Source organism: Nesoenas mayeri, assembly GCF_963082525.1.
Source record: "Nesoenas mayeri genome assembly, chromosome: 2".
Classification (NCBI taxonomy): domain Eukaryota; kingdom Metazoa; phylum Chordata; class Aves; order Columbiformes; family Columbidae; genus Nesoenas; species Nesoenas mayeri.
The window spans coordinates 160,688,721-160,712,937 of record NC_137543.1 but is presented as its reverse complement, the minus strand read 5'-3'; the positions used below and the strand labels follow the sequence as shown (position 1 = coordinate 160,712,937).

Here is a 24,217-nt window from a genome sequence, read left to right as displayed (position 1 = left end):
AAGTGTCTTGTTTCAGTGTTTTCTCTTTTGCACTTGCACCTTGCTCTGAAATAACCCCAAAACAACTGAAAACCCCTGGACCTGTTGTGATAGGACAAGGGGTGATGGTTTTAAACTAAAAAAGGGGAGATTCGGGCTGGACATGAGAAAGGAATTCTTTACAAGGGTGCTAAAACACTGGCCCAGGTTGGGCAGAGAGGTGGTGGATGAACCATCCCTGGAGACATCCCAGGCCAGGCTGGACGGGGCTCTGAGCAATCTGAGCTGGTGAAGATGTCCCTGCTCATGGCAGGGGGGGCACTGGATGAGCTTTGAAGGTTCTTTACAACCCAAACTATTCTGTGATTCTATGACCTCCCCAGGGAGAGAGTCCCAAAGTGGTGTTCAGCCAGCACAAGGCTCCATCATCCATCATGCAGCCACCAGCACATGGCAAGACTCAGCAAGGGGAAGATCACAGCCACGTCCCTTTGCATTCCTTGCTGAACCATCCCAAACTCCCGGTCCGGAATGACAAGGGAAAAAACAGCCAAGAAATCCTGGGCACAGCTCAGGATTGAGCCCAACCAGTGATGGCAAAGAGGATGAAGTGGCTTTAGCACCAGGACACGTGCGACCACCACGGTTCCTCAGCTGAGCAGTTTTCCTTCGACTGATGCTGAATGGTCCTGGGGAGGATCTCATTTCCTCCCTCCCTCTGCAAGAAAGGACAACTGCCAGGGCACTGGGGTTTAATCTCTGCTCAGCAAACTCCTCGGGGCTGTGAAAGGTGACTAAACAAAGAAACAAACACACAACCACAAAACAAAACAAAACAAATCAAAACAAAACAAATCAAAACAAAACAAACCCAACCCCAAACAAAACAACCACCAACAAAAAGAAAAAAAATGAAGAAAACACCACCACACAAAAAAGTCACCATCCCTGGAGGTGTTTAGATGAGGTTCTTAGGAACATGGCTTAGTGCTAGAGTTGGGTTACGGTTGGACTCGATGATCCTGAGGGTCTCTCCCAACCAAAATGTTTCTATTGTACTATGAGTACACACATCCCACATAGCCACAAATGGGCTGAACTTTCTAAAGGGGTTCATCCCTCCCCTGACAAATAGCCAGGGATCTGTAATGGGAAATCAGCTATAAAAAATAACCCTTACATTCACTTAAAATATGAGTTTAATTTGGCTACAGCAAAATAAAGGTGGAAGAGGTATAATCTCCAGCAGGATTTGGATTCTGGCTGTTTCCAAGCATAAAAATGCTGAGTGTCAGTGTTGGAGCAGTTTGTCATCTTCTTGCAACAGTGTTGTTACAGATGTCTTTTTTAGGGGGTGGAGCGGGCATCACGTTCAGTGTATTTAATTCTGTTTGCTTTTGGCCTTCCAAAGAGATGTTCTCCCTAAAGTTTGAACTGTGTCAGTCTGGCCACTTAGGAAAGATGAAATAAAAGCCGCTTTTCAGGAATAAAGAAAGCCAGTTGCAGGGAAAAGCTCAGTGTGAGCAGGTTTTCAATCTTATACAACACAAGAGAAACCTGGGGAGGGATTCAGCTTCTAGCTTAATATCTTTAGACGGACGTGTCTACCTGAGGATTGAACCACAACTGCAATGTCAATGAAGGTCCAAAAAGGTGGATAACTGAGGCATGCGGTGACATTTGAGATAATCTATTTTCTGTGTTTACAGCATCCACATGGGGCTGGCAGATAACCCAGCATCTACAAGGGCTTTGCTCTCCAGAAAGGGATGATGTGGGACAACGGGACGTTCTCTTGCATCTCAAATGGACCTGAGAGGGAGCACCCAAACTGAACCTGATGATACTGCTGACCACAGTGGGATCTCAGACCATCTGGTTCACATGTAGACACATAGAAATGCCAAAACGTAGGTGCCCTAATCTACCAGGTGAATCCCATCCTGAGGTCACTTGCAAGGGAGCTCACAGATTGATTAGCTGGGATAGACAATGACATTTATAAGGGCCCTGGAGATTCTCGGTGCTCAGATGCTGGTTGTGATGTTACAGATCACCAGGTATTAACCAAAGCATCTGTTAAACACAGAATCAAGGTTGGAGCACCGAAGAAACATATTTTTAAAAGACAACAAATAGATTTCAGCTTTACAGAGGAGACATAAAGTATCGATATTTCCCCCTCCAGGCAAGAATTGTATTTAAATAGATTTGTTTTCTTCCTTCCCTCTTGATGAAATGCAATTTCACAGGGATGAAGATTAAAGAAATGTGGAGCTCATACTCCGCTTCACATCTGTCTGTCAGGAACGGGAACATCCCTGAGCACACTGCAAAAGCAAGACGGGGATTATGGGGATGGTGGTTCAGCAAACGGAGAGTTGGGGGCTCCATATTCAATTCATTTGGTCCATTCTCAACTTTAAATCAATTCAAATCAACGAAGCCAAGGCCATGACATCCAGAAGAGCTTATCAAAACAGCATCACCAAGTCTGTTGTCTGACCTTTTAGTGAAATGCATCAGAAAACAATCGCAATTTGGTTCTGAATTAGAAAATAAGCCCAATTCAGTTCTAACACTTGAATTTAAATGCAAACGACAGAAGTTTAAGTCTCCATCTCCCAGCAGTTCAAACAGTGAAATGAATGGTTAGTGACTGCTCTGGGGGTGAGAAATCTACCTAATGTGACTAATAAAGGAATTTAAGATGGTTAACAAAGACTTTCAGATGACTGGAAAAGTGACTTTGTTGATGTAAAGTACATCAGTGTCTCTAAAATCCATGTAGAGTTCAGAAGCTAAAATAAGTCTGTAAGTCCTGAAAATGTTATATACATATATAAATATATATAAAAGTTAGTGCTGTAGATAAAATCTGGCACAACAACCCGCCAGTAAAGCAGCACTAATGTGTGTTTTGCAGCATTAAGCAACCCACAACACATATCCTTGAGCACAAAAAGTCTCTAAATTCACTTCGTAAACCAACCATCTAAAAAATTAGTGAACTGAGTTCTGATGTCACCAGGGTACCACATCTGCCTTGCATCCGCATGACTGATGGATGAGTGGGGGAAAGAATATCGGAGGCAAGGACCGTAACTGCAAAGAAATATTGCACCTGCTTCAGCCTCTTAACCTTACCTGCTTGCTTCCAGCAGGTCAAGTCATGTACACATTGGCTATTTGTATTTGTGCAGATTGGCAATTATTAAACATAAGTGCTCTCGCTATTATAGCTCTTCCCTCATTAGGGTTTATGCATGAGGTTAAGCAGTTTAGAAGTGATTTGTAGCAGAGCTAATAGCCAGTAGCTGCTTCTAATAAAGCTGAAGTTTTAGGACAGAAAGTCTTGGTACTCTGTTAACAACATCCTTATTAAGAAGGAAACTTTGCACTTTTATTTATAGCTCTAGAAGCCTTCACGTTGCCTAAACACCCAGTTCTGAAGAAGTGTGGTGTCACCCCATTCAATAAATAAAGGGCTGTATAACGATGCAAGGAGCATCCAGCAATTAGGGAGCCCAACTTCTCAAGCCTTCCCCAAGGCACTTTTTAAGTACTAATGAATGAACTCTGTCTGTGTTATGGGTCTTGCAATGTGAAAGGTGAAGCTCATGCCCGGACAAATGAATCATCCCAGAGAAATCCTTGGTGGTCAGGCATGAAGCCAAGCAAGCTGTAAGCTGCTCCAAAAGGGAATGGTGACAAGAAGACAGCTCAGCTGGTGAACAGCCTTCCCCAGGACCTCCCTGCTATGGCGGTAGCTCTGGATGAAGTCCAGGCTAATGGCTGGAATCATGTCCCTGCCCCTCTCACACCTCGAAATGGAGAGGCTGATTCTTCTTCCACGACAGTCCTCTGGTATCTCATTTTCAGAGGCAAAGTCATCTCCCCTCTTGGCTGGGTTCCCATCCAAATGAAGGCTGTAAGAGCTCGTGACTTCTGGAAAACATCTGAGAGCGTGGAAGGGAGGGAGCAGTGAAGCTGTAAATGCTCGGCACTGATTGAGGGAAACTCTGCCCAGCTGCATGGGGCAGGAGGACAAACCAGTGCCACAGCACAGACAGGTCTCATGAGGGGATTATTGTGGCCTTTCCATACTCAAAATGGTCCTGTAAGAAAGATGGGGACAGAGTGTTTACAAGGGTCTCTTATGGTGGGACAAGGGGTGACAGTTTTAAACTAAAAGAGGGGAGATTCAAGTCAGGCATGAGAAAGAAATTTTTGACACTGAGGGTGGTGAAACCCTGGCCCAGGTTGGGCAGAGAGGTGGTGGATGAACCATCCCTGGAGACATCCCAGGCCAGGCTGGATGGGGCTCTGAGCAACCTGAGCTGGTGAAGATGTCCCTGCTCATGGCAGAAGTTGGACAAGATGACCTTTGAAGGTCCCTTCCAACCAAAACTATTCTATCATTCTATGAATCTGACCTGCTTGCCTGTCTGTCTGTCCATGTTCTCCATCCCACCTGCTCAGCCAGAACTCCAGCCCACTCCTGCTCTGGTGTCTCCAGGCATCTCTGACCCAGTTTGTTTCTGGTTTTGGCCCATTACTGAGGGTTTGTCTTGGTTGCATTTCCCAGATTCTGGTTCTTATGAAAGATCTTCCTCTTCTTTCAAATATGGAAGAAAGCTAGTTGATGAGACCAGAGAATGAAGCTATACATAATCACACAGCCATTCCCGGGCATTGGAAAACCACATTTCCATTTCCACTGAGCCAGCATGATGCAGCAGTGATGCCATTTGCAGCAGTGAAATGACACCGCCACACTTGTGCTAACTTGGTCTGAGGGCAGAACAAAACCTACTGTGCTCATTAAACCAAGCAAAGACCTGCTCTTCATTAAAACTTAACAGTTTTTATTTCACACAGATAATTTGACTTCTTTCCTGAACTTGAGCCAGAAATGCCATGCAGAGTGTGACAAATTTCCTCCAAGTGCACTCAGATCTGACTTAAAAAAAATCATCTCCTCTTGGGCCTCATTGACCCGCAACAGTGTCTGGTGCCCTTCCTGAGACTGCCAATAAATGGGACGCAATGCTGAAAAGGGAGTTATCCTTCCTGCCCCTCTTCTATCTCTTCTCCATCTACAATAAATATTTGTGTCTACATGCTAGTCCATATACCAGGTAACTTCCCAGTTCTACCAGACTAAGTCATAGAACGATAGAATCATTTCAGCTGGAAGAGACCCTTAGGATCATCAAATCCAACCATAACCCAGCTCTAGCACTAGCCTATGTCCCTAAGAACCTTGTCTAAATATCTTTTCAACCCTTCCAGGGATGGTGACTCCACCACTGCCCTGGGCAGCCTGTTCCAGTGCCCGACAGCCCTTTCCTTGAAGAATTTTTTCCTAGTGTCCAACCTAAACCTCCCCTGGTGTAACTTGAGGCCATTTCCTCTTGTCCTATCACTTGTTCCTTGGGAGAAAAGACCAACCTCCTCCATGCTCCAACCTCCCTTCAGGCAGCTCAGAGATCAGAAGGTCTGCCCTCAACTCCTGTTCTCCAGTCTGAACCCACCCTGTCCCTCAGCCACTCCCATCACACTTGTGCTCCAGACCCTCACCAGCTTCGTCAACTCCTCTGCACCCTCTTCAGCACCTCAATGTCTTTCTTGTGATGAGGGGTCCAAAATCGACTCCAGGATTGAAGATGGGGCCTCACCAGCTCCGAGTACAGTGGCACAATTGCTTCTCTAGTCCTGCTGGCTACGCTATTCCTGACACAAGCCAGGATGCTGGTGGCCTTTCTGGCCACCTGGGCACACGCTGGCTCATGTTCAGCATAAGTCAGCATATGACGTGGCAAGTGAAAGCTGGATTTCCATGAGATACCAGTCTTTCCAGTTGTTTCTGCTGGAGACCATCTAGTAAAGGGAAAAAGAGGGAAAAAGCTATCCTTCTGTTTTTTTTTTCCATGAAAAATAATAGAAACACTCTATGTTTGCCATTTCCAATGCAGTCTTGCAATTGGTACCTTGGGAGATCTGAAACACCATTCATGACACTGCTCCCACCACTTACTCATGCCCCAGTTGCCCATTTTCACGATGTGCAGAGCACCTCCCTGCTTTGCATCCACCAGCTACCCTGACCTCAAGTGAGAAGAGACAAATACCACTCAGCAAGGTCATGCCACTATGAAACGATGAAAAAAAGAAATATAACAGCAGTCTCACAAGTCAGCTCTGGACAGACTTAGCAAAAAAGACCCAGCACATCCTACTTTGCATTTTTATCTGGTGCAGCCTTCTGGCTGTCACAGCACTGCTGATATTAAAACAGGAAGGAGTTTGAACCAGAGTATTTTTAAAGCACTGTAAAAAGGGGGAAAATAAAACGACAGACACATACACACCCAAATTCACAAGCCAGGTGGCTTTCCCTGTCCATGGTCCCATCTGCCTCCTGATGCTGAATATTTGGTAACTTTCCCTCTCTTTAAAAATCACCCTGGTGGCCTCATCTCTTGTTACGATACATTATGATTTCCCTCCTGTCGGGTTCTACAGTTTTATTGACGGAGACCGACCTCTTGGCTGTGGGGATGGTGTGATAATTATGGTGCGAATCCCCTGCTGACATGTTTGAGTAACACACTGTTGGAAAGAGCCTTAGATATCCCACGTAGGGTATTTTTCCTCAGATGCTGCATTTTGCCTGTTTTACTCTTTTGCCTTCTTATGCCCTAAATAAGAGCTCCTAAAATACACGTACTGCTGAAAACTTTCAACTTTATAGAGAGGCAACGAGAGTTTCTGAGCTACCCAGATACAGGGTTGGGCAACTGGTTCTCCTGGATGGCTCTAAATAAAGTCAGTCATGCATTTACACATGTATAAATTTAATAAGTCATGCACCCAGTAATACACTGAGGTTTTGTGGCAAGGCCTTTGTTAAACACGTGTTGTCACTGCTAAAGGATCTCTGTGCTGGATGCGGGAATCTGGCTAAAGGATTCTAGTGAGTATCTTGCCTCTTTGCCAAAAATATTGAATATTTTGGTTTAAATGTGTATGTCTAACTTCTCAGTCAATGACAGAATGAAAGAGATGCAGATACAGCTGAAGTGATTATCCTGTGAGCTTAAATTTTATTGATTTTTCACAATGGTCCTGATTCTAGCATTCACACTCTGGCTGCTAAAATACCACATCTGAGATTTTACTCCATTCTGTCATGTCTACTTCATGGCTGGAGCAGAATAAAACTCTCAAGAAAAGCACAAATTACACCAGCTGGATAGATTTGGCTTAATTCACCAAGCTTGCAGTCTGAAGGAATGTGGAATCCACCAACTGCTCCAATTATCCACTTCTCATTTACTAGACACACACTGAAAAAGAAAAAGACCAGTCCAACTTAGAGCTCTCCAGGACAGATTACCTTAAATACACCCCTAAAATTTAAACCAGCCCCTAGAACGTAACAGGGATTATTCTGGATTTACACCATGTCCGTCCTCCCCTCCCCCAAACTTAAGCACTTTTTTCCAAAATATTAAAAGCTGAACAGTTGCAGGAGGCAAATCTCTGGTGAGCATGGTCTACAGCAAATCACAGAATCACACAGAACCCCAGAATGTCAGGGGTTGGAAGGGACCTGGAAAGCTCATCCAGTGCAATCCCCCCATGGAGCAGGAACACCCAGATGAGGTTACACAGGAAGGTGTCCAGGCGGGTTGGAATGTCTGCAGAGAAGGAGACTCCACAACCTCCCTGGGCAGCCTGGGCCAGGCTCTGCCACCCTCACTGAGAAGAAGTTTCTTCTCAAATTTAAGTGGAACCTCTTGTGTTCCAGTTTGAACCCATTACCTCTTGTCCTATCATTGGTTGTCACCCAGAAGAGCCTGGCTCCATCCTCCTGACACTCCCCCTTTCCATATTGATCCCCATGAATGAGTCACCCCTCAGTGTCCTCTTGTCCAGCTCCAGAGCCCCAGCTCCCTCAGCCTTTCCTCACACGGGAGATGCTCCACTCCCTTCAGCATCTTGGTGGCTGCGCTGGACTCTCTCCAGCAGTTCCCTGTCCTGCTGGAACTGAGGGGCCCAGAACTGGACAATGGGATTTGCCCAGTTTCCTATTTTTTCACATTTGTAGATCACGAGAGGCTGAGGTGAAAGTTTATAACAGCAATTATAAACTACATGGCTGCAATAGTTTTACAGCACTGAATTCCTCGATCAGCCAATTGCTTTCGTTCAGAGTTTTTCCAAGGCCATACCAATAAAAATTATCACAATAAAATATTAAAAAAACCCAGCTCTGCAGAGCCTTTGTAGGTCCCAGAGCCAGGCTGTTAGAATTGCAGAGTTACCTTTGCTTTTAAAACGAGCACCGAATCTCAGGTTTAAACTAAGAAACAAAAACAACAGGGATTTTCTCTAGCATTGAGTCTCTTCAGCATTAGTCATCTTGCAACAGTTCCACTAAACCAAGGGCAAGGAAATGAGACAGTTTATGAAACAAGAAAATAACAAAAAGGTTGAAAAGGAAGCGGTGCAGGATTACACCTCAGCTGTGCCCTTGTCCCAGAGCTTCAGGGGTTTGTGCTCATTGATAGCAACGATCAACCCAAGAGCACCATCAAAAGGGTTTGATCCTGTCACCATGTGCATGTTGAACTTCAGTAGGGTATGTGACTTAACCTAGATATGGCCCCAAAGGACTCCTTCATGCCAACAACATTTAAAGAAATGGGATGTTTGCCATGGGCTTCAATGGAAGCAACAGCTGGAGCAGCTCCAGTAGCTGATGGGAACACTGCCCCCTTCTCTTTTGCCCAGCTCCAGCCCTGGACATGAGCTATTTTGGAGCTTCCCTGAAGAAAAGTCTGTCTAATTCCAGGAACTAATTGTCTGGTCTGTTTCTTTTTTAATATTTCAATCCATTTTCCCAGCCTCTTCTTCCTCAAACAAAATCTTTGGTGATGCAGATGGCTGGGTGGCTCATGGCGACAGCCAAAGAAAAATTAAATGAGTCCATTTGTCTAATTCCTTAAGGGACAAGGGGAGAGAAAGGAGAGATAGGTGATGCGGTGCCAAATCGAGGTTAGCTTCCACTCTCTCGGTTGGTCTGTTTGCTGGGGATCAGAGCAGCTTCACGTGAACCCCTGTAGACCAGCCAAGCAGAGCAAACAGAAGCAACTTGCAACCAATGGCACAACTGTGGGCAACCTCACCCAGCCCAACAGGATGCTGGTGAGGCAACCTCACCTTCCAAAGAGAGAAAACAAGTGTGGGAGAAGATTAGGATTAAGAGGAAAGAAAGCTCAGCCACAGCCAGCACCCGGTCTCCCATCCCAGTCTGCTGAATCAAAATGAATGGTCTCAACAAGAAATCATACGGTGTAAAGAAACAAGCTACAATCACAAAGCTTCAGGGAAATGTGCAGAACCCTGAGTCTGCACAGAAAATTAGCTTTAGCATGCACGTGTGTGTGCACACACAGCGGCAGGAGAAACAACCCCGTTTGCTAATTCTACACTTTGCTACGAGCCATCTGTGTCGGGGGAGGCAACAGCACTGCCCCAATTAGGGACCTGCAAGCATGGAAATTCTAAGCAGAAAGGGGACACAGCAGCCAGAAAGCACATCCTTTGCTCCCAGCATCTCGAACAGTGCATCCACGTGAGGTTTCAGTGTCAGAAAGCAGCACTTTGCTGAACTTCTCATTGTTCATGGGGTGGAAGGTCCCAGCCCAGAGCCCCCTGCCCTGCCGCTGAGTCGCCTCTGGGAAATTCCAGCCCGTTATACCCAGTTTTCACAGAACCGCAGAATGTCAGGGGTTGGAAGGGACCTGGAAAGCTCATCCAGTGCAATCCCCCCATGGAGCAGGAACACCCAGATGAGGTTACACAGGAAGGTGTCCAGGTGGATTTGAATGTCTGCAGAGAAGGAGACTCCACAACCTCCCTGGGCAGCCTGGGCCAGGCTCTGCCACCCTCACCGGGAAGAAGTTTCTTCTCAAATTTAAATGGAATCTCCTGTGTTCCAGTTTATACCCCTTGCCCCTTGTGCTTTGCACGAAACGATCGAGCTCTCGCCCAGAAACCCCAAGCAAACTGAAAGCCAGCCTCGCAAACCTGAATGACAACGAAACCAAGAGCCAGCCCTGAAAGAAAACACTAAGTAAATTCCTCTAGCTCTCATTCTCGAAGGGAAAAAGCATACCTTGAACAAAAAGAGAATTGACTGCTGTTTTCTAGGTTACCAGGGAGGGGAAAGGAAACCTAACAAAGATACACCTGCCTCAAACCAACACCACTTTCAAAGTTACCCAAAGTTTGCCCGAGGCTTAAACCGGAGCTAAACCGCTGAACCCCGCGCGTCGGGAGCAGCGGGGCAGAGCCGCCCCCGCGGAGGAAGGCTCGGTAGCGCGGAGCGGGGCTCAGCCCCAGCGGGAGCACTCACCGCGGACAGGAGGCAGCCCAGCAGCAGCAGCAGCATCCGCACCGCAACGCCCAGCACCCCGCACTCCATTCCGCCCGCCCCGCCGCAGGGGACACCCCGCTCCGCCGGCTCCCGCGCCCAGCGCAGCGCTCCGCTCCCGGCCCCGGCCTGAGCGCATCCAGGGAGGGATTAAAGAGGAGGGAGGCGACACCGGCGACCAGCTCCGCGCTGCCCCTCGCTTAGCTCCGCTCCGCCGGGCCGGCCCCGCCACCGCCCCCGGCCGCCTCCTGCGCGGGGCGGGCCCGGCACCGCCTCCCGCCCGCCCCCCGCCCCAGGTGCCTGCGCTGCCCCGGGTGTCCCGTCGGTCCGGCTCCTTCTCCCCTTTCTTCTCTCTTTTTTTTTTTTTTTTTTTTTGTCCCTATTTTCTCCGCCCATACCTTCTACCCTTTCTTATTTTAACCCTTATTCATTTTTCCTTCTTTTGCCTCTTCCTCCTTTTTTTGTGTTTTTTTTTCTCCTCCCTTTTTCCCTATTTTCCCCTTTCCTTTCCCCCCTTTCTCTCTTCTTTCCCTTTTCCTTCCCCCCTTTTTTTCCCTTTTCATTTTTCATTCCTTTTTTTTCTATCGTTCCTTCCTTCCTTCCTCCCTCCCTCCCTCCTTTGCTCTCTTGCTCTCTTTCTTTCTCTCTTTCTCTCTCTTTCTTTCCCTCTTTCTCTCTCTTTCTTTCCCTCTTTCTCTCTCCTTTCCTTTCCTTTCCTTTCCTTTCCTTTCCTTTCCTTTCCTTTCCTTTCCTTTCCTTTCCTTTCCTTTCCTTTCCTTTCCTTTCCTTTCCTTTCCTTTCCTTTCCTTTCCTTTCCTTTCCTTTCCTTTCCTTTCCTTCTTTCATCTTTTCTCTCTTTCCCCTTTTCCCACTCTCTCCTATTTACTTCTCCCTTTTTTCTCCCTCTTTTTTGTTGTTATTTTCCTTTCCCCCCATCTTTCTTTTTTTTTCTTTTCTCCTTCTGTCTCTTCCCTCCTTTTTACCTTTTTTTTTTCCTCTCATTTCCTTCTTTTTCCCCATTTTCACCCCTTTCCCACTTTTTACACCTTTTCACCCTTCACTCCCTTTTCTGCTTCCCCATTTCCCCTTTGTTATCCTCTCCTCTCCTCTCCTCTCCTCTCCTCTCCTCTCCTCTCCTCTCCTCTCCTCTCCTCTCCTCTCCTCTCCTCTCCTCTCCTCTCCTCTCCTCTCCTCTCCTCTCTTCTCCTCTCCTCTCCTCTCCTCTCCTCTCCTCTCCTCTCCTCTCCTCTCCTCTCCTCTCCTCTCCTCTCCTCTCCTCTCCTGGGGCTCCCTGCTGGGTTCAGCCCTGAGAGACAATGAGGAGGGTGATGGGAAATGCCCTGTTAGAAGTGGAAGTAGTTGGGGGCACAGGGGGTGGCCCAGACATTGCCATGAGCTCTGCAAGAGGATTAAATTGTGCTGGGAAAGGAGACGAATGGTTGATTGGGGCATTTGGCATCCTCTGAAATAGCTCCTTGCTCAGAAGGGGTTAAGTAGACCAAAGTGTGCAAATCCCAGTCCAATTCAGAGAATCTTTATGTCCTCTCTCTGTCCTTCTCCCCAGAAAAAGAGAGAAAATTTCCCAGGTGTAGGTCAGTGATGTGACATTTCTGGATTTCGCGTTTTGGAAGAACAACTCAAGACCTGCGCTTTTGATGCAAATGTGGAAATCCCTCACCTCTCCAGCACGATGTGGAACATTTTATTTCATATTTCATTTCATATCAAGGGCAATGCTCTTTTAAATTCAAGAGAAACCACAAGTATAAGCTTGCTTCAGTGCGAAAACCGAAATAACCCCCATAAATAAAGGCAACAATAAGAAAAAATTGTCCTTGCTGTTCTTTTCTCCCCAGTCCTGACAGATTTTCAAGCTCAAACAAAGGGACAGATTTGTTGTCTTTTAAAGCACCTGCTGAGGAGAGAAAACAAAATCACTGTATTTGGGAAGTCCTGGAGGGAGCTCCCTAATTCCAATTTACTGGCGCTATCAGGAAAGCGTGTTATTTTTAGGGAAACGGCTTAATGGGTTAAATTCCTAAAGTTACATTTGATCCCTGGCTTTTGTTAACAAACGACTAAACCATTCACTTTTTAAAGATAATGTGCAAAGAGTGAGAAAAAACAGTTTAGTATCATTTTTCCCCCTTTTACCATGTATGGAAAGACCTGTGCTTTTGTGAGTATCTGAAGGACCTTTTTATCCCCTTCTCTTTTACGTTTGATATGAAAAAAAACCCAGTCCTATCTCTTGTTTCTCATCGTAGGCCTGATGGTGGCTTATAATTGCCAGTGTAAAGAGAGACAAAATGTTAATTACGTCAATTAGTGGTACAACGATTCGAACTGGCAACAAGGCTATATAAAGCTCAGTTTGGATTGTAAAATGACAGGAGAATGGCCGATTAGCTGGTCACTGCCTCTCATAGCTAATAATAGTGCTTTATGTTTGCTTTTTTTTCATTTATTCATGCAGCCTGAGCACTTTCAAGTAGCCTGTTAAAGAAAATTTCCTGGAGGGAGAGAGGTGAAGGTATTGGCAGATGTTGCTTTTTAGTTTCTTTGCAGAGAGTGAAGGTTTTTTGTCTCATGACAATGATTTTACAGGAAAAGTCCTTTACTGTGCCTGTTCTCATCCCTGTGTATCCTCTCTGGGACAAGGACAGGAGTCAGAAGGTTTCAAAACATTGGTGCTCTGTGGGATAGATATGATCATGGTTTAAACCTTGATTTTTTGCTTTAGGTGTGTGGGGATAGGAGTATTTCTAAGTATTAAGCAGACTTACTGATGTATTATAATATCAAGATGCATTTCCCCTGAAGGACATTTCAGGTTTGAGCCTATCTTGGCTTAAATCAATGGGATGTGTCATGGGGGGTTTACTGATTTGCTCCACTTTCCACTAAACTATTCTGAATTTCAGCTTCCATGTACTGTGCCACTAGGAGCTTGATACTCACCCCATGGTGTTTGATAGAATCATAGAATCATTTTGGTTGGAAGAGACTCTCAGGATCATTGAGTCCAACCACAACCCAACTTTAGCACTAAACCATGGCCCTAAGAACCTCGTCTAAATGCCCTTTAAACCCCTCCAGGGATGGTGACTCCACCACTGCCCTGGGCAGCCTGTTCCAATGCTCGACAGGCCTTTCCATGGAGAACTTTTTCCTAATATCCAATCTAAACCTCCCCTGGTGTGACTTGAGGCCATTTCTTCTTGTTCTATCACTTGCTACTTGGGAGAGGAGACCAACCCCCTCCATGCTCCAGCCTCCTTCCAGGTAGCTGTAGACAACAATATGGTCTCCCATCAGCTCCCTGTTCTCCAGTCGGAACCCCCCATGTCCCTCAACCATTTTTCATAAGACTTGTCCATTTGACATATGTCTGCGAAAGGTTTTATGAGTCTTCAGGACAGTGATGTGAGGTTGGGAGAGTACTAGCTCCTTGGTGTTGAACAAGTTCTTTGCTTGAAGATCGATGTAGAAGACTAGAAGGCATTTTTTATCATCTCTGTCAAGAGCAATTCAAGAAAATCTTGATCTAATTCCTCTTCACATCAACAGCAGCACAGTCAGTTCAGTCATCACTGTCTTGTGCTGGTGCATCTTTGTGTCTGCCTTACCTCATGCTGTTAAACCCTCTTCCTTAGAGGTAATTACCCTGTTTCCCCCAAAATAAGACAGGATCTTATATTAATTTTTGCTCCAAAAGATGCATCAGGGCTTATTTTCAGGAGATCTTATTTTTCCATGAACAATAATCTACATTTAATCTTGAACAAAAAAGTCAACATTTATTCAAATATGGTCATGTAATCACATTCTGGAACATCATCATAACTCTCCAAACCCTGAATTCCATAATGAATTTCTTATGACTCTATCTCCTTTCTCCATGTACAACGATCTACATTTACTGATATTCATGAATAAAAATCAACATTTATTCAAATACATTCTGTTGCAAATTAACTTTACTTTTTTTTTTTTTTTACATGTATAGCTGCATGGACACTATTTAAATTGATGTTTTTAATGAACTAACTAGTGCTTGTTTTTGGAGTAGAGATTATATTTCGAGCAGTCTTAAAAATTCTGAAAAATCATGCTAGGGCTTATTTTCAGGGTAGGTCTTATTTTCAGGGAAAGAGGGTAACATCTGGGATGAGGCATCCATCATAAAATGCTTTATCTTTCCCAGTATTGCTTGGGAAAATATCACACAATTATAGAAATTTTGGTGCAGACTCATAGTAGTGGTAAATAAAAGCAACTGGAGTGTTTCCTGGCTAAGATTTTTTCCCTCTCTGCCCCTGACAATCAGAAATAAAAAGGTTATTAAGGGTAGTGTCTAGAAGGACAATATTTGAGAGCTGATTCATGCAGCAGTTCGCTGAAGGCTGGATTTGCTGTTTTGTGCCCTTGGGGTTATGTTCCCCATTTACTTTTCTCTCCAAACCCAACACAGTTGCATCTGTTCTGCTTTCCACTTTGTGACTTTATTTGAATAAAATAATAGCCTCACATTTCATAAACAAACTGTGAAATACATTTCTGTGTATTATTTGCATTGGGATTAGAGAAAAGAAAACATTCACCCTGTTGTTTTGCAAACACAATTATATCTACCTACAGGACTTCATTATTTGCAAAATGTAGCATAAAAAAATTGGTGTTTTCTTGTGTATTAAGTCTCCTTATTTATCATTTAGTAGAGGAAGCCTTTCAGATTTGGTGGAAGTAAGGTGTTTTTTTATTCCAGCTCTCCCCTGGGATTTATTTTGGTAGGTCTCCCCTGATTTATTAGTAATACATTGGACCAGGACTTGAGCTAGTTTAACCAACATCATTCCACTACTATACAGAGTGATCTTTCAGTTTACTCCAAATATTTATCCAGTGCAGTCTCCTACTTCAATGTCATAATAAATATTTGAATTTAATGGCCTTTTAATTTTCAAAATTAAGTTCTGTTGCTCTGTGCATCTGTTTCTGCAAAGAAGTACAGGTGTTCACAGATATGAGAGGCTGACCAGATCCAGAAGGACATCTTGTCCCTAAACTTGCTGGGACACTTAGCTGAAGTTACTCTCTGAGACTTTAATATCTTTCTTAATTCAGGGCAAAATCCAGCCCACAGAGCAACACTAGGAATGGAGAATGTGAAATATTTCATTCTCCAATTTATTAATGAAATTTGGCAGCTGTGTTATTTGAATTTAAGCAGCCCCTTGAGAAGATGATGGGTACTAAAGAACACTTCAGTACAAAAAAAGAGAAAGATGATAGTATAAGGCTGTTAGTTGAAAGCAGGAAAATTTGAAAGAAGAATCCCCTCAAATTAATGGAAATTATTAATTATCCTAGCAAACTGCACTCACTTTGGTGTTCTCCATCTCTCAGTGTTTTTGTATAATGACTGGATGCCTTTCAAAGAAGGTGGGCTCAGGTCAGGGCAGCTGAATGAAATATAGTGACCTGAGGGGTGCACAAGTATGGACTTTATCAATCTCTTCTAAGCAATTTATTTAATTATGAATATTTAGAATTTAAATATTGCCACCTGAGCACATTCTGTCTCATCTATTGTGCATCCTTTGGGATGAAGTGGCTTGTGCCCTGGACTCTGTTGGCTACATTGACTACATTTCTACTGACTGTAAAGGGATTTCTTATGGCAAGAACAAAATGTAGGTGTTTGTAGGTAGACATCTGCACTCAACACTTGAAGTCAGCCTATATGACCTTTGAAGATCCCTTCTAACCCAAACTATTCTATTCTATCCCTAAAACATCTTTGTCGAATGATTCTCTTTGGCAGATGTAAACAACTGATGAGGTTTCACTCAGTGTGGCTGGGGCTTCAAACACCCATTCAAACCTGATTTATGTCTATCCCCACCATTCACAATTTGGATTACTCTGTGCCAAGCCCAGTGAAAAGAGTTAAGAGTCAAGGTCATGGCACTTCAATAAAAAATATTTCATGTGTGTACAGGGAGATATTATGTTATCGTGAAAAAGCTTCCAAAAGTGAAGATAAACAAGGTGCTAAAGCTGAAATGGGATGTATAGTGTATTTGTATGCAGTTGTCAGCTTTATGAACAGTGCATAAAATATATATTGTGAACCTCTTTCATAATTTACATATAACTAACAAAACCAGAGAAGCTAAAACAGCTGAAACACTAACCAGTTGCTCCAGTGAGTGAATGAGTCTCAATATATGAAAAACACATTTGATCTAATGGTTCCACAAGACCAGAAACTTTGAGAAGGGTCAGATTTTCAGCTGCTGTAAATCTGCCGTACGTATCATATCATATCAATCATATCATAATATCATATCTTATCATATCATATTCATATCATATCCATGGGATTTTATTTTTTTAATTGTTTGGTTTGGTTGTTTTCGGTTTTGTTTTTCTTTCTACCGTATGGAGGTCTATTCCTCTACATATAGATCATACTCACCTTTTACTCAAACAGTATTGCACTATGCATTTATTAACAATTATTATTGATTTTGATATCTGTATTTTTTTAGCACCTGCAGCCTCTAGTTGTGGGTCAGGATCATACTGTTCTGTACTAATGTTGAAAACAGTGTTTTACCCTGTCAAGCTTATGCTATTATTAAAATACAAGATATAGAAGGTGGACTTGCTCTCCATGAGGCAACCCTGTCAGTGTGCTAGGTTGTAGGTTACAACACTGTTTCCTGGCTTTTTGTTGTTTTTTTCTGGCTGAAGAATATACAAACAGGGTACTGTCCTTTTAAAAGTTATGAGCTTTGTGTAGCTAAGTCCTCTAGTCTGTTGTATAAATGTTTATTAAAGTCTTCAACATGTCACTGTGATTTATTAACTGTTTTTGCTAGTAGAGCAAAGGAGATAACCCTTAGGATCTCAGTAAGTAAGACCATTAAGGAAAGTGACAAGAGAAAAATTAAAAGGCTTGATTAAGACAGAGAAATCTAATAATCATACTACATCTAGTTTATGCACAAATCTAGAAAACCTCATCTGCTATGCCTGAGATCCACCACCAGAAAAAAGCTATGTGTTTTGAGAGTGTGAGCTCTCCATTCTCCTACCTTAATTGTGATCCTAAGTCTCAGTATCTCCTCTGTAAAGCATCTTTCCTCCACTTATGATCTGCTTCAAGTTGTCTCCAAATATGAACACATTGCTCTGTAAGCAGAAGTCACCTGCAAAAGTTCCTTAAAGATGAACCTTCAGAAGACTGCTGCCCTTGGAGCAGAAACATTATACCTAGCTGTGAGGCCAACCATCCAGAGCACTGCTATGGTGTTGTAAATGGTTAAAACAAGAGTCATGAGAGCATTGGAAGACACCTTACCTCTTGCAATGAATGATGAGCTCCACCCCTGGCTTAGTGCCAGAGTTAGCTTAACGGTTGGACTCGATGATCTTGAGGCTCTCTTCCAACCAAAATTATTCTATGATTCTATCTGCTTGGTTTTATATCTAGGAGGTGAATGGAGCCTCAAGTCAATGGAGCCTCAAGAGACATTAATCAGATCAAGGAGTTTAGTGACTTGATTATTTTGAGAGTCAGAGGAGCAGCTCTTGGTGGTCCCTGTTCATCTCCTAGCTATGTCTCTGCTGTTCAGTGGAACACAGAGAGTTCAGAGCTAGCTATCCAACTCTCACAGCAGCACAGTTAAGTGGTGTAGCCTTGTGTGAAGATGTTAGTGTGGCCATAGAGAAACCGAAAGCAAGCTAACTGCCATCCAGTAGTGCTAGAAGTTCAGACCTTCTTCCCTTTCTGGCCCCAACTATGCCCAACAGTTACCCAGTGGAGATTTCTCCTCAAAATCTTCACCTGTCTGATGACAGGAAGATGCACCAAGGGAGGTTTAGATTGGACATGAGGAAAAGGTTCTTCACCCAGAGGGTGCTGGACACTGAACAGGCTCCCCAGGGAGGTGTCACGGCCCCAACCTGACAGTGTTAAAGAAGAGACTGGACAACGTCCTCAGACACCTGGAGTGAACTGTGGGGTGTCCTGTGCAGGGACAGGAGTTGGACTTCAGGGTCCCTTCCAACTCAGGACATTCTGTGATTCTATGACAGCATCATAAAGCTATGAGAACAGCAGAGGTGGATATGTCAGAGCATAACGTGAAACATCTGAAGAGAACGAGTGGGATATTTCAATTAAAAGGATCTACTTGGTACAAGCAGACTACAATCTTGTCCTTGGTCTCTGGGGAAAGGGCAGATTATCCAACTCCTGCTGCTCACCTCACTCTGTAAGCTAAAGATAGTAATAATTACCTACCAAACTCCCAGAAGGGTTAAGAATTAATTGCTTCATAGTACTCAACATTTATTTTCACACAATCAATGCCACTGGGAGCAGAAAAATAAGCTTTGCAAATACTATTACATATCCACAGGGGACCATTCACTCGTGAAATACTTGAATAAAACCATTTTTTTAAAAAAAATACTAAAAAACCCCCTTATTTATATTTGGGCAGAAAAATAGAAACTCTTTGGGCTCAAGAAGAACAAACAAACAAAACTTATGCAAACAAACAAGCAAGAACTTTCTCTGAACTCAAGATGGCAGCCGGCTGAAAATAGAATGAATTAAGGTGAGTAGAAAACCATGCATTATTAAAACAGTGCTTTTTTCAGTGGGAACACGGTAAATCTGCTCCAGGGTACGTGACGTGCTAAGGACACAGAGGAAACAGGGTGCTACCTCTCCCCCACTACTTTCTCCTTAGAGCTTTGCAGAGCAGAAGAAGAGGGAAGAGGCAGTAATTGCAGTGTTACATGTGGAAAAAACTGAGAATCAGAACACCTAGCAACGGTACAACCATATTTCTTAAGATAAACTGTGTCTAGGGGAGGTAATTTTCCTCCCGCCCAGGTCGTGGCTAGCAGGAAGAAGCACTTTGCTTCTGCTGGCAGCAGAAGCCACATGAAGCAGGGCACCCAACTTCTTGATCGACACCACAGATTACACGAGATAAAAGCTTGGGCTACACCACAGCGCTCTAAAGACTGAGATAAAGGCTCCACCTTAGCATCAGAGGATGTGACACAGCTGATTATTTTTTTTTGTGGAGGAGGCAGGAAATGGAACATTTTGCACGATTTGGTCAAATGCATCATGAAGCTGCTCTGTACAGAGAGTATTTGCTGCTGGTGTCTATAGATTAAACCCCAAAGAGTTTCCGACTGGACGATGAAAACCTCTGTGGCTAATACAATGAACTGTATTGAAAACCTTATGGGCTGAAAACAGGCTTTTCTACACTGTAATGGATTTCTGTGATAAATGCTGTTTTGTGTTGTAAATAAATGTAAATCACTGTGTAAAATGACAGGTGCAACACATAGTGAATTGATGGCTCTTCCCAAGCTGTCTGCTTGGCCTGGTTCTCCCAGATCCCAGCTTTCATTTACCATTTGTGGATAAAATCTCCTAAACCTCCGAGACTGGATGTGTCTGAGTTTACTGAGAGCCTGAAACCACTTTTGAGAAGCCTGAACAGCCACATTCGTCTCAGCAAGAGTTAAAGTGGAAAAAGAGAACATTTCAGAAGTCAGCATTATTTATTACCTTCATGCTACTAATGAAGATATACGTGGTCCATCCAGCTGTTTTGTGCACTGTGAGTGCTGGAGCCTGAAGGGGTCTGGCGGAGCCCTGGGGGTTAGTGGACTCTGATTTATGGGTACCCAGACCCTGGGAAGGAGGTGCAACATGGAAATAAGTGCCCACCAGAGCATTTTTGGCCACACTGCAGAGCAATACCTTATTTTTTTATATCTGTTGCACCAAGTTACTTTTTTTTTTGTTGTTTCTAAGTCCGGTTCCAGCTCAAGGAAAGGTCCAGCTGATGTCCAGAACACTCAGAATACACCAGGACCCATTGGGATTTATCTGTCAGAAGAACTCCTGCGATTCTTTTACCTTTCCTTTCCTTTCCTTTCCTTTCCTTTCCTTTCCTTTCCTTTCCTTTCCTTTCCTTTCCTTTCCTTTCCTTTCCTTTCCTTTCCTTCCCTTCCCTTCCCTTCCCTTCCCTTCCCTTCCCTTCCCTTCCCTTCCCTCTCCCTCTCCCTCTCCCTCTCCCTCTGCCTCTCCCTCTCCCTCTCCCTCTCCCTCTCCTTTTCATTTTCCACTCCTCTTCTAAAATGAACAGCAAACTCAGCCTGCCTTCATTCCTCTCTTTTGCATGCAAAGAGCTCTTTCATTTCAGCAAACAAAAGCCTTGGTCTTGTCAGCTGTATTCAAGTCAATAGCTTGCACAAGATCAGTGTGTTTAGCTGGCCAGTTATGTAGTTCACCCCTTCCAACCCCAAACTGAAGTTGTGTGGGTTTGTTTGTTTGTTTGTTTATCTCAGTAGGAAACCACCTGAGTCTGAAACTTGTTGACTCTCTACCACACATCTCAGAAATCTGGGTGCTTCCAAAGAAAAAAAATGCATCAGAGACTCTCTGAGTAGTTAATGGGAAGGTATCTGCCTGCTAGGAGGACTCCCATGAGCTCACACCCCAAATAAACCACTGCCACTCTCATAACAATGAAGAATGAACTTCTATAGGACCCTGTATTTTTTTAAAACAGGCAATCAACACTCTTTTAAGACTATTGGTTTTTCTTCTTTATTTTTTTTAATTTTATTTATTTTATTTTTTTTTTTTTTTAAGCTGGGACATCCTTTGTTTCCAACACAAACCTGCTATTTGAAATCCTTGCAGCAAAGAAATGAGAACAGCTCTGCTTATCCCTTTTCACTCAGAATTAGAATCTCTTGGAGAGGAATGGTCCAACTAGGTGTTAAGGTTGGTTGCTCTTCCTCCATCCTTTCCTAACATGAATCAGGTCTTAAAGACTCACTGCTACAGTTCAGGTCTCTTGGTTGAACTGCTAATTATCATGGTCAAGCATTTACACTGCTTGCTTGATTCCCTCATCTGATGCAATTCTTATATATCTACTGCCTCCAGGATACACTTATGCAAGAAAATTACGCATCCTTACTATTGTTAGCAAAGCATTTCATCTGCTAATAGAGAGAAGTGTATGTTCTATGTCCCTTCAATGCATACAAAAAATAGAACAGTTTCTGGGGGAAACAAGAAATGACAGTTCATTCTCTTGAATTAATGCTGTCAGCAAAAAAATTGTCTGACATAAATATAATTTTCAGACCTTTTTTGTTTTGTTTTTGTTTTCTTTTTTTCCCAGACAACACTTCTTTCCTCATAAGCAAAAAATAGTTTCATGCCCAAAACTTGCCAGGCTGACTGTACAAAACAGGGAAACCCTCTTCTAATCTAGGGGTATTTGCAGACTAAATCATGTTAGATTGAACTGGATTGACAACAACGGATTTTCCGCAGTTCCTGTCATTTTTTGACAGCATAAATGCCAACGACATAATGATGTTACAGAAGCAATCATTTCCCCAGAGAGGCCCCATTCTCATTTTCTCTGTCAAGAGATGAATGACAGCAAAGGAGTTAAAGTGTATGGCATTACTTTGGAGCCTGTGAATTGCAATCACCTTCTAGGAGGTTTAACACTGGCTTTTTCAGGGGAAAAAAACGGTTTTTAAACTGTGGCAGCTGCTGTAGCCATCTAGAAAACATCAGGCTTATACAACATATACTTCCCATGGAGAGCTAAACATTACCCAAAAAGATGACATAATATATGTTGAGGCAAGTGAAACACCAGGCTCCAGTTTTTTTAAGGTAATTACATTGAATTTATTAAGCTTTCCTGACATGCAGTCTCTGTGCTGATGTCTTCTGTGCTACCTGGTGACTTTGAAGGGGATTTCAGAGAGAGGTGACTGGCTTTTCTAAAGGGTAGAAGAGTTGGGCACTGGATTTTGCCTCCAAGGTGCTACATTGGCATGTCTTGGACTGGCTCCCCATGTATTAAAGGCTTGGCATAAGCCCAGTGAGATTCACTAAGGTTGAACAAAGTCTTATTTGTTTACCTCAACAAAAAATATAACCCTTGGCATCTACAAGATCAATCTTCTCCCTAAATGCTGCCCTATCTCTCTAGTTACACTCATTCCTCTGTGTTTCTACAATGTCTTCTTTTCTGTGTCCACCTCTTGGATTGTAAACCCTTCATAGCAGAGCAGTTTTTCATATTGTGTTGCATGCTACGTCATGCACTCTTTGGTCAGCAAACAAATACTTCAGCTAGAAATAGCGAAGAGCAATCACTCATGCTCCACAATTACATGCAGGGTGGGAGTGGCATCTGCATACTGGTTCATCCAGGTTGGAGATTAGTCTGAAAACTGGGATGTATGCAGTTGTCAAAGGAACAAATTTTCTAATGCAAACATTGAGGACATCATCAAGTATTTGTGGATATGCTTATGGGAAATTTTGTTCTCAGATACCCAAGTTTTTGGTCACAAGTAAGGCAGGAGACTGACTCTTTTAAACAAATACATCTGCTTACCCCACTGAGATCCTGTGATTTTCAGGAATTCATAGCAGGCAAGATTAGGAACATGGTTTAATGACAGTTCTATGTTAATGATTGGACTCGATGATCTTGAGGGTCTTTTCCAACCAAAATGATTCTACATTTTCCAGAAGAAACTGGGGGTGATGGGCATGTTTTGCACATAAAACAACCCATCGACAAGGGCAGCTGGGCTTGAAAAATTGCGATATCTTTTCCCTCTTTAATGCCACCAGTTCTCTGCGGGTGAATTCAAAGGCAGCTGTGCCACATCTCACACTGTTTGGGGAGGTGAGTGGGTTGCACTCACTCTGCAGTGAGTCATCCCCATTGCGTTTAACTGCAGCTTTACCAAATTTTGTTTGTTTATGTGCGTGTTCCAGGCATATCTGATCGATGATGCATGCAGCTCTGGAAACTTACTGCAGCAAGTCTCCACACTTTTTATCAAAGTTTTTCAGCAGTATGGGTGGAGACCACAGGACACAGCATCAGAGATGCAATTTGCAGATCTAAAGATGTTCTGATTTATCCATTTATCTACGCCTAGGTCAAACTAAGGTTCTCTATTATCCTGTACACCAAAGATGAGTATAAAATGTGAGACCGTAATCAACTCCAAAATGAAATTCTGTTTTCCATTTTGCTTTTGAGTGAGAAAATAATAATTTTAAACAATGTAAAGCTAACAAGGAATCTCTTAATTGAGGGTTATAATCAGCTAAGTCTTCATTTTAAGAAATTATCTACAGTCAGGGAAAAATGTAGACTTGTTCTAAGTTTCAGTTACTCAAATCCTATTGAAACTGCTCAAAGCTAAATGTCTATTCAGACTAATCCCTGTTCCAGGACTTACTTCCGGCTTTGCTGAGCTGTGTCTAAAGTGTCCCAGATCAGATAAACAGGACTCTATATCAGAGCAACCAGTCAGGCCCAGACAAGAGTCAAACATCATATAAAGAGTTAGATATCAACAGTGGCTGCCTCTTGTCCTCTGTCTGCTGCCAGTGCATGCCACATTTATGAACCATGTGCTGCAAAATGCCCTCTGCAAGGGAGATGGTTGCTTTTTAACTCTTTAGTGCAAGCCGGGTGGAACCTGTTTCACCTCAAGGAGTATGCGCAATGACATTTATACGTCCTCTGACACCTGCTTTCCTCCCTGCAAGGACTGTCTTCATCAAGGCTGTAGAGATCAAGCCTTTGCTGAGACAGTCTCCGGCAGGATGAGTTTCACAGCAAGGAAATCTCAGTGCCACTCATTAATTTCCAGGGAGTCTCCACAGTGGACGTCCTC

The 24,217-nt window shown here is 43.4% G+C and overlaps 1 protein-coding gene across 1 annotated transcript in view; it reads right to left on the bottom strand.

Annotated features, from left to right (window-relative positions):
• The window catches only part of LOC308038104 (vasoactive intestinal polypeptide receptor), a gene marked incomplete at its 3' end in the record, with an annotated part of 117,581 nt that extends 106,984 nt beyond the window's left edge, over window positions 1–10,597 (bottom strand). The window contains exon 1 of the mRNA XM_080340383.1: window positions 10,409–10,597. Coding sequence (XP_080196509.1) covers window positions 10,409–10,477 — 69 coding nt within the window. The 5' untranslated portion in view covers window positions 10,478–10,597. The remainder of the gene's footprint in view (window positions 1–10,408) is intronic.
• Between the last annotated feature and the right edge of the window lie 13,620 nt (window positions 10,598–24,217).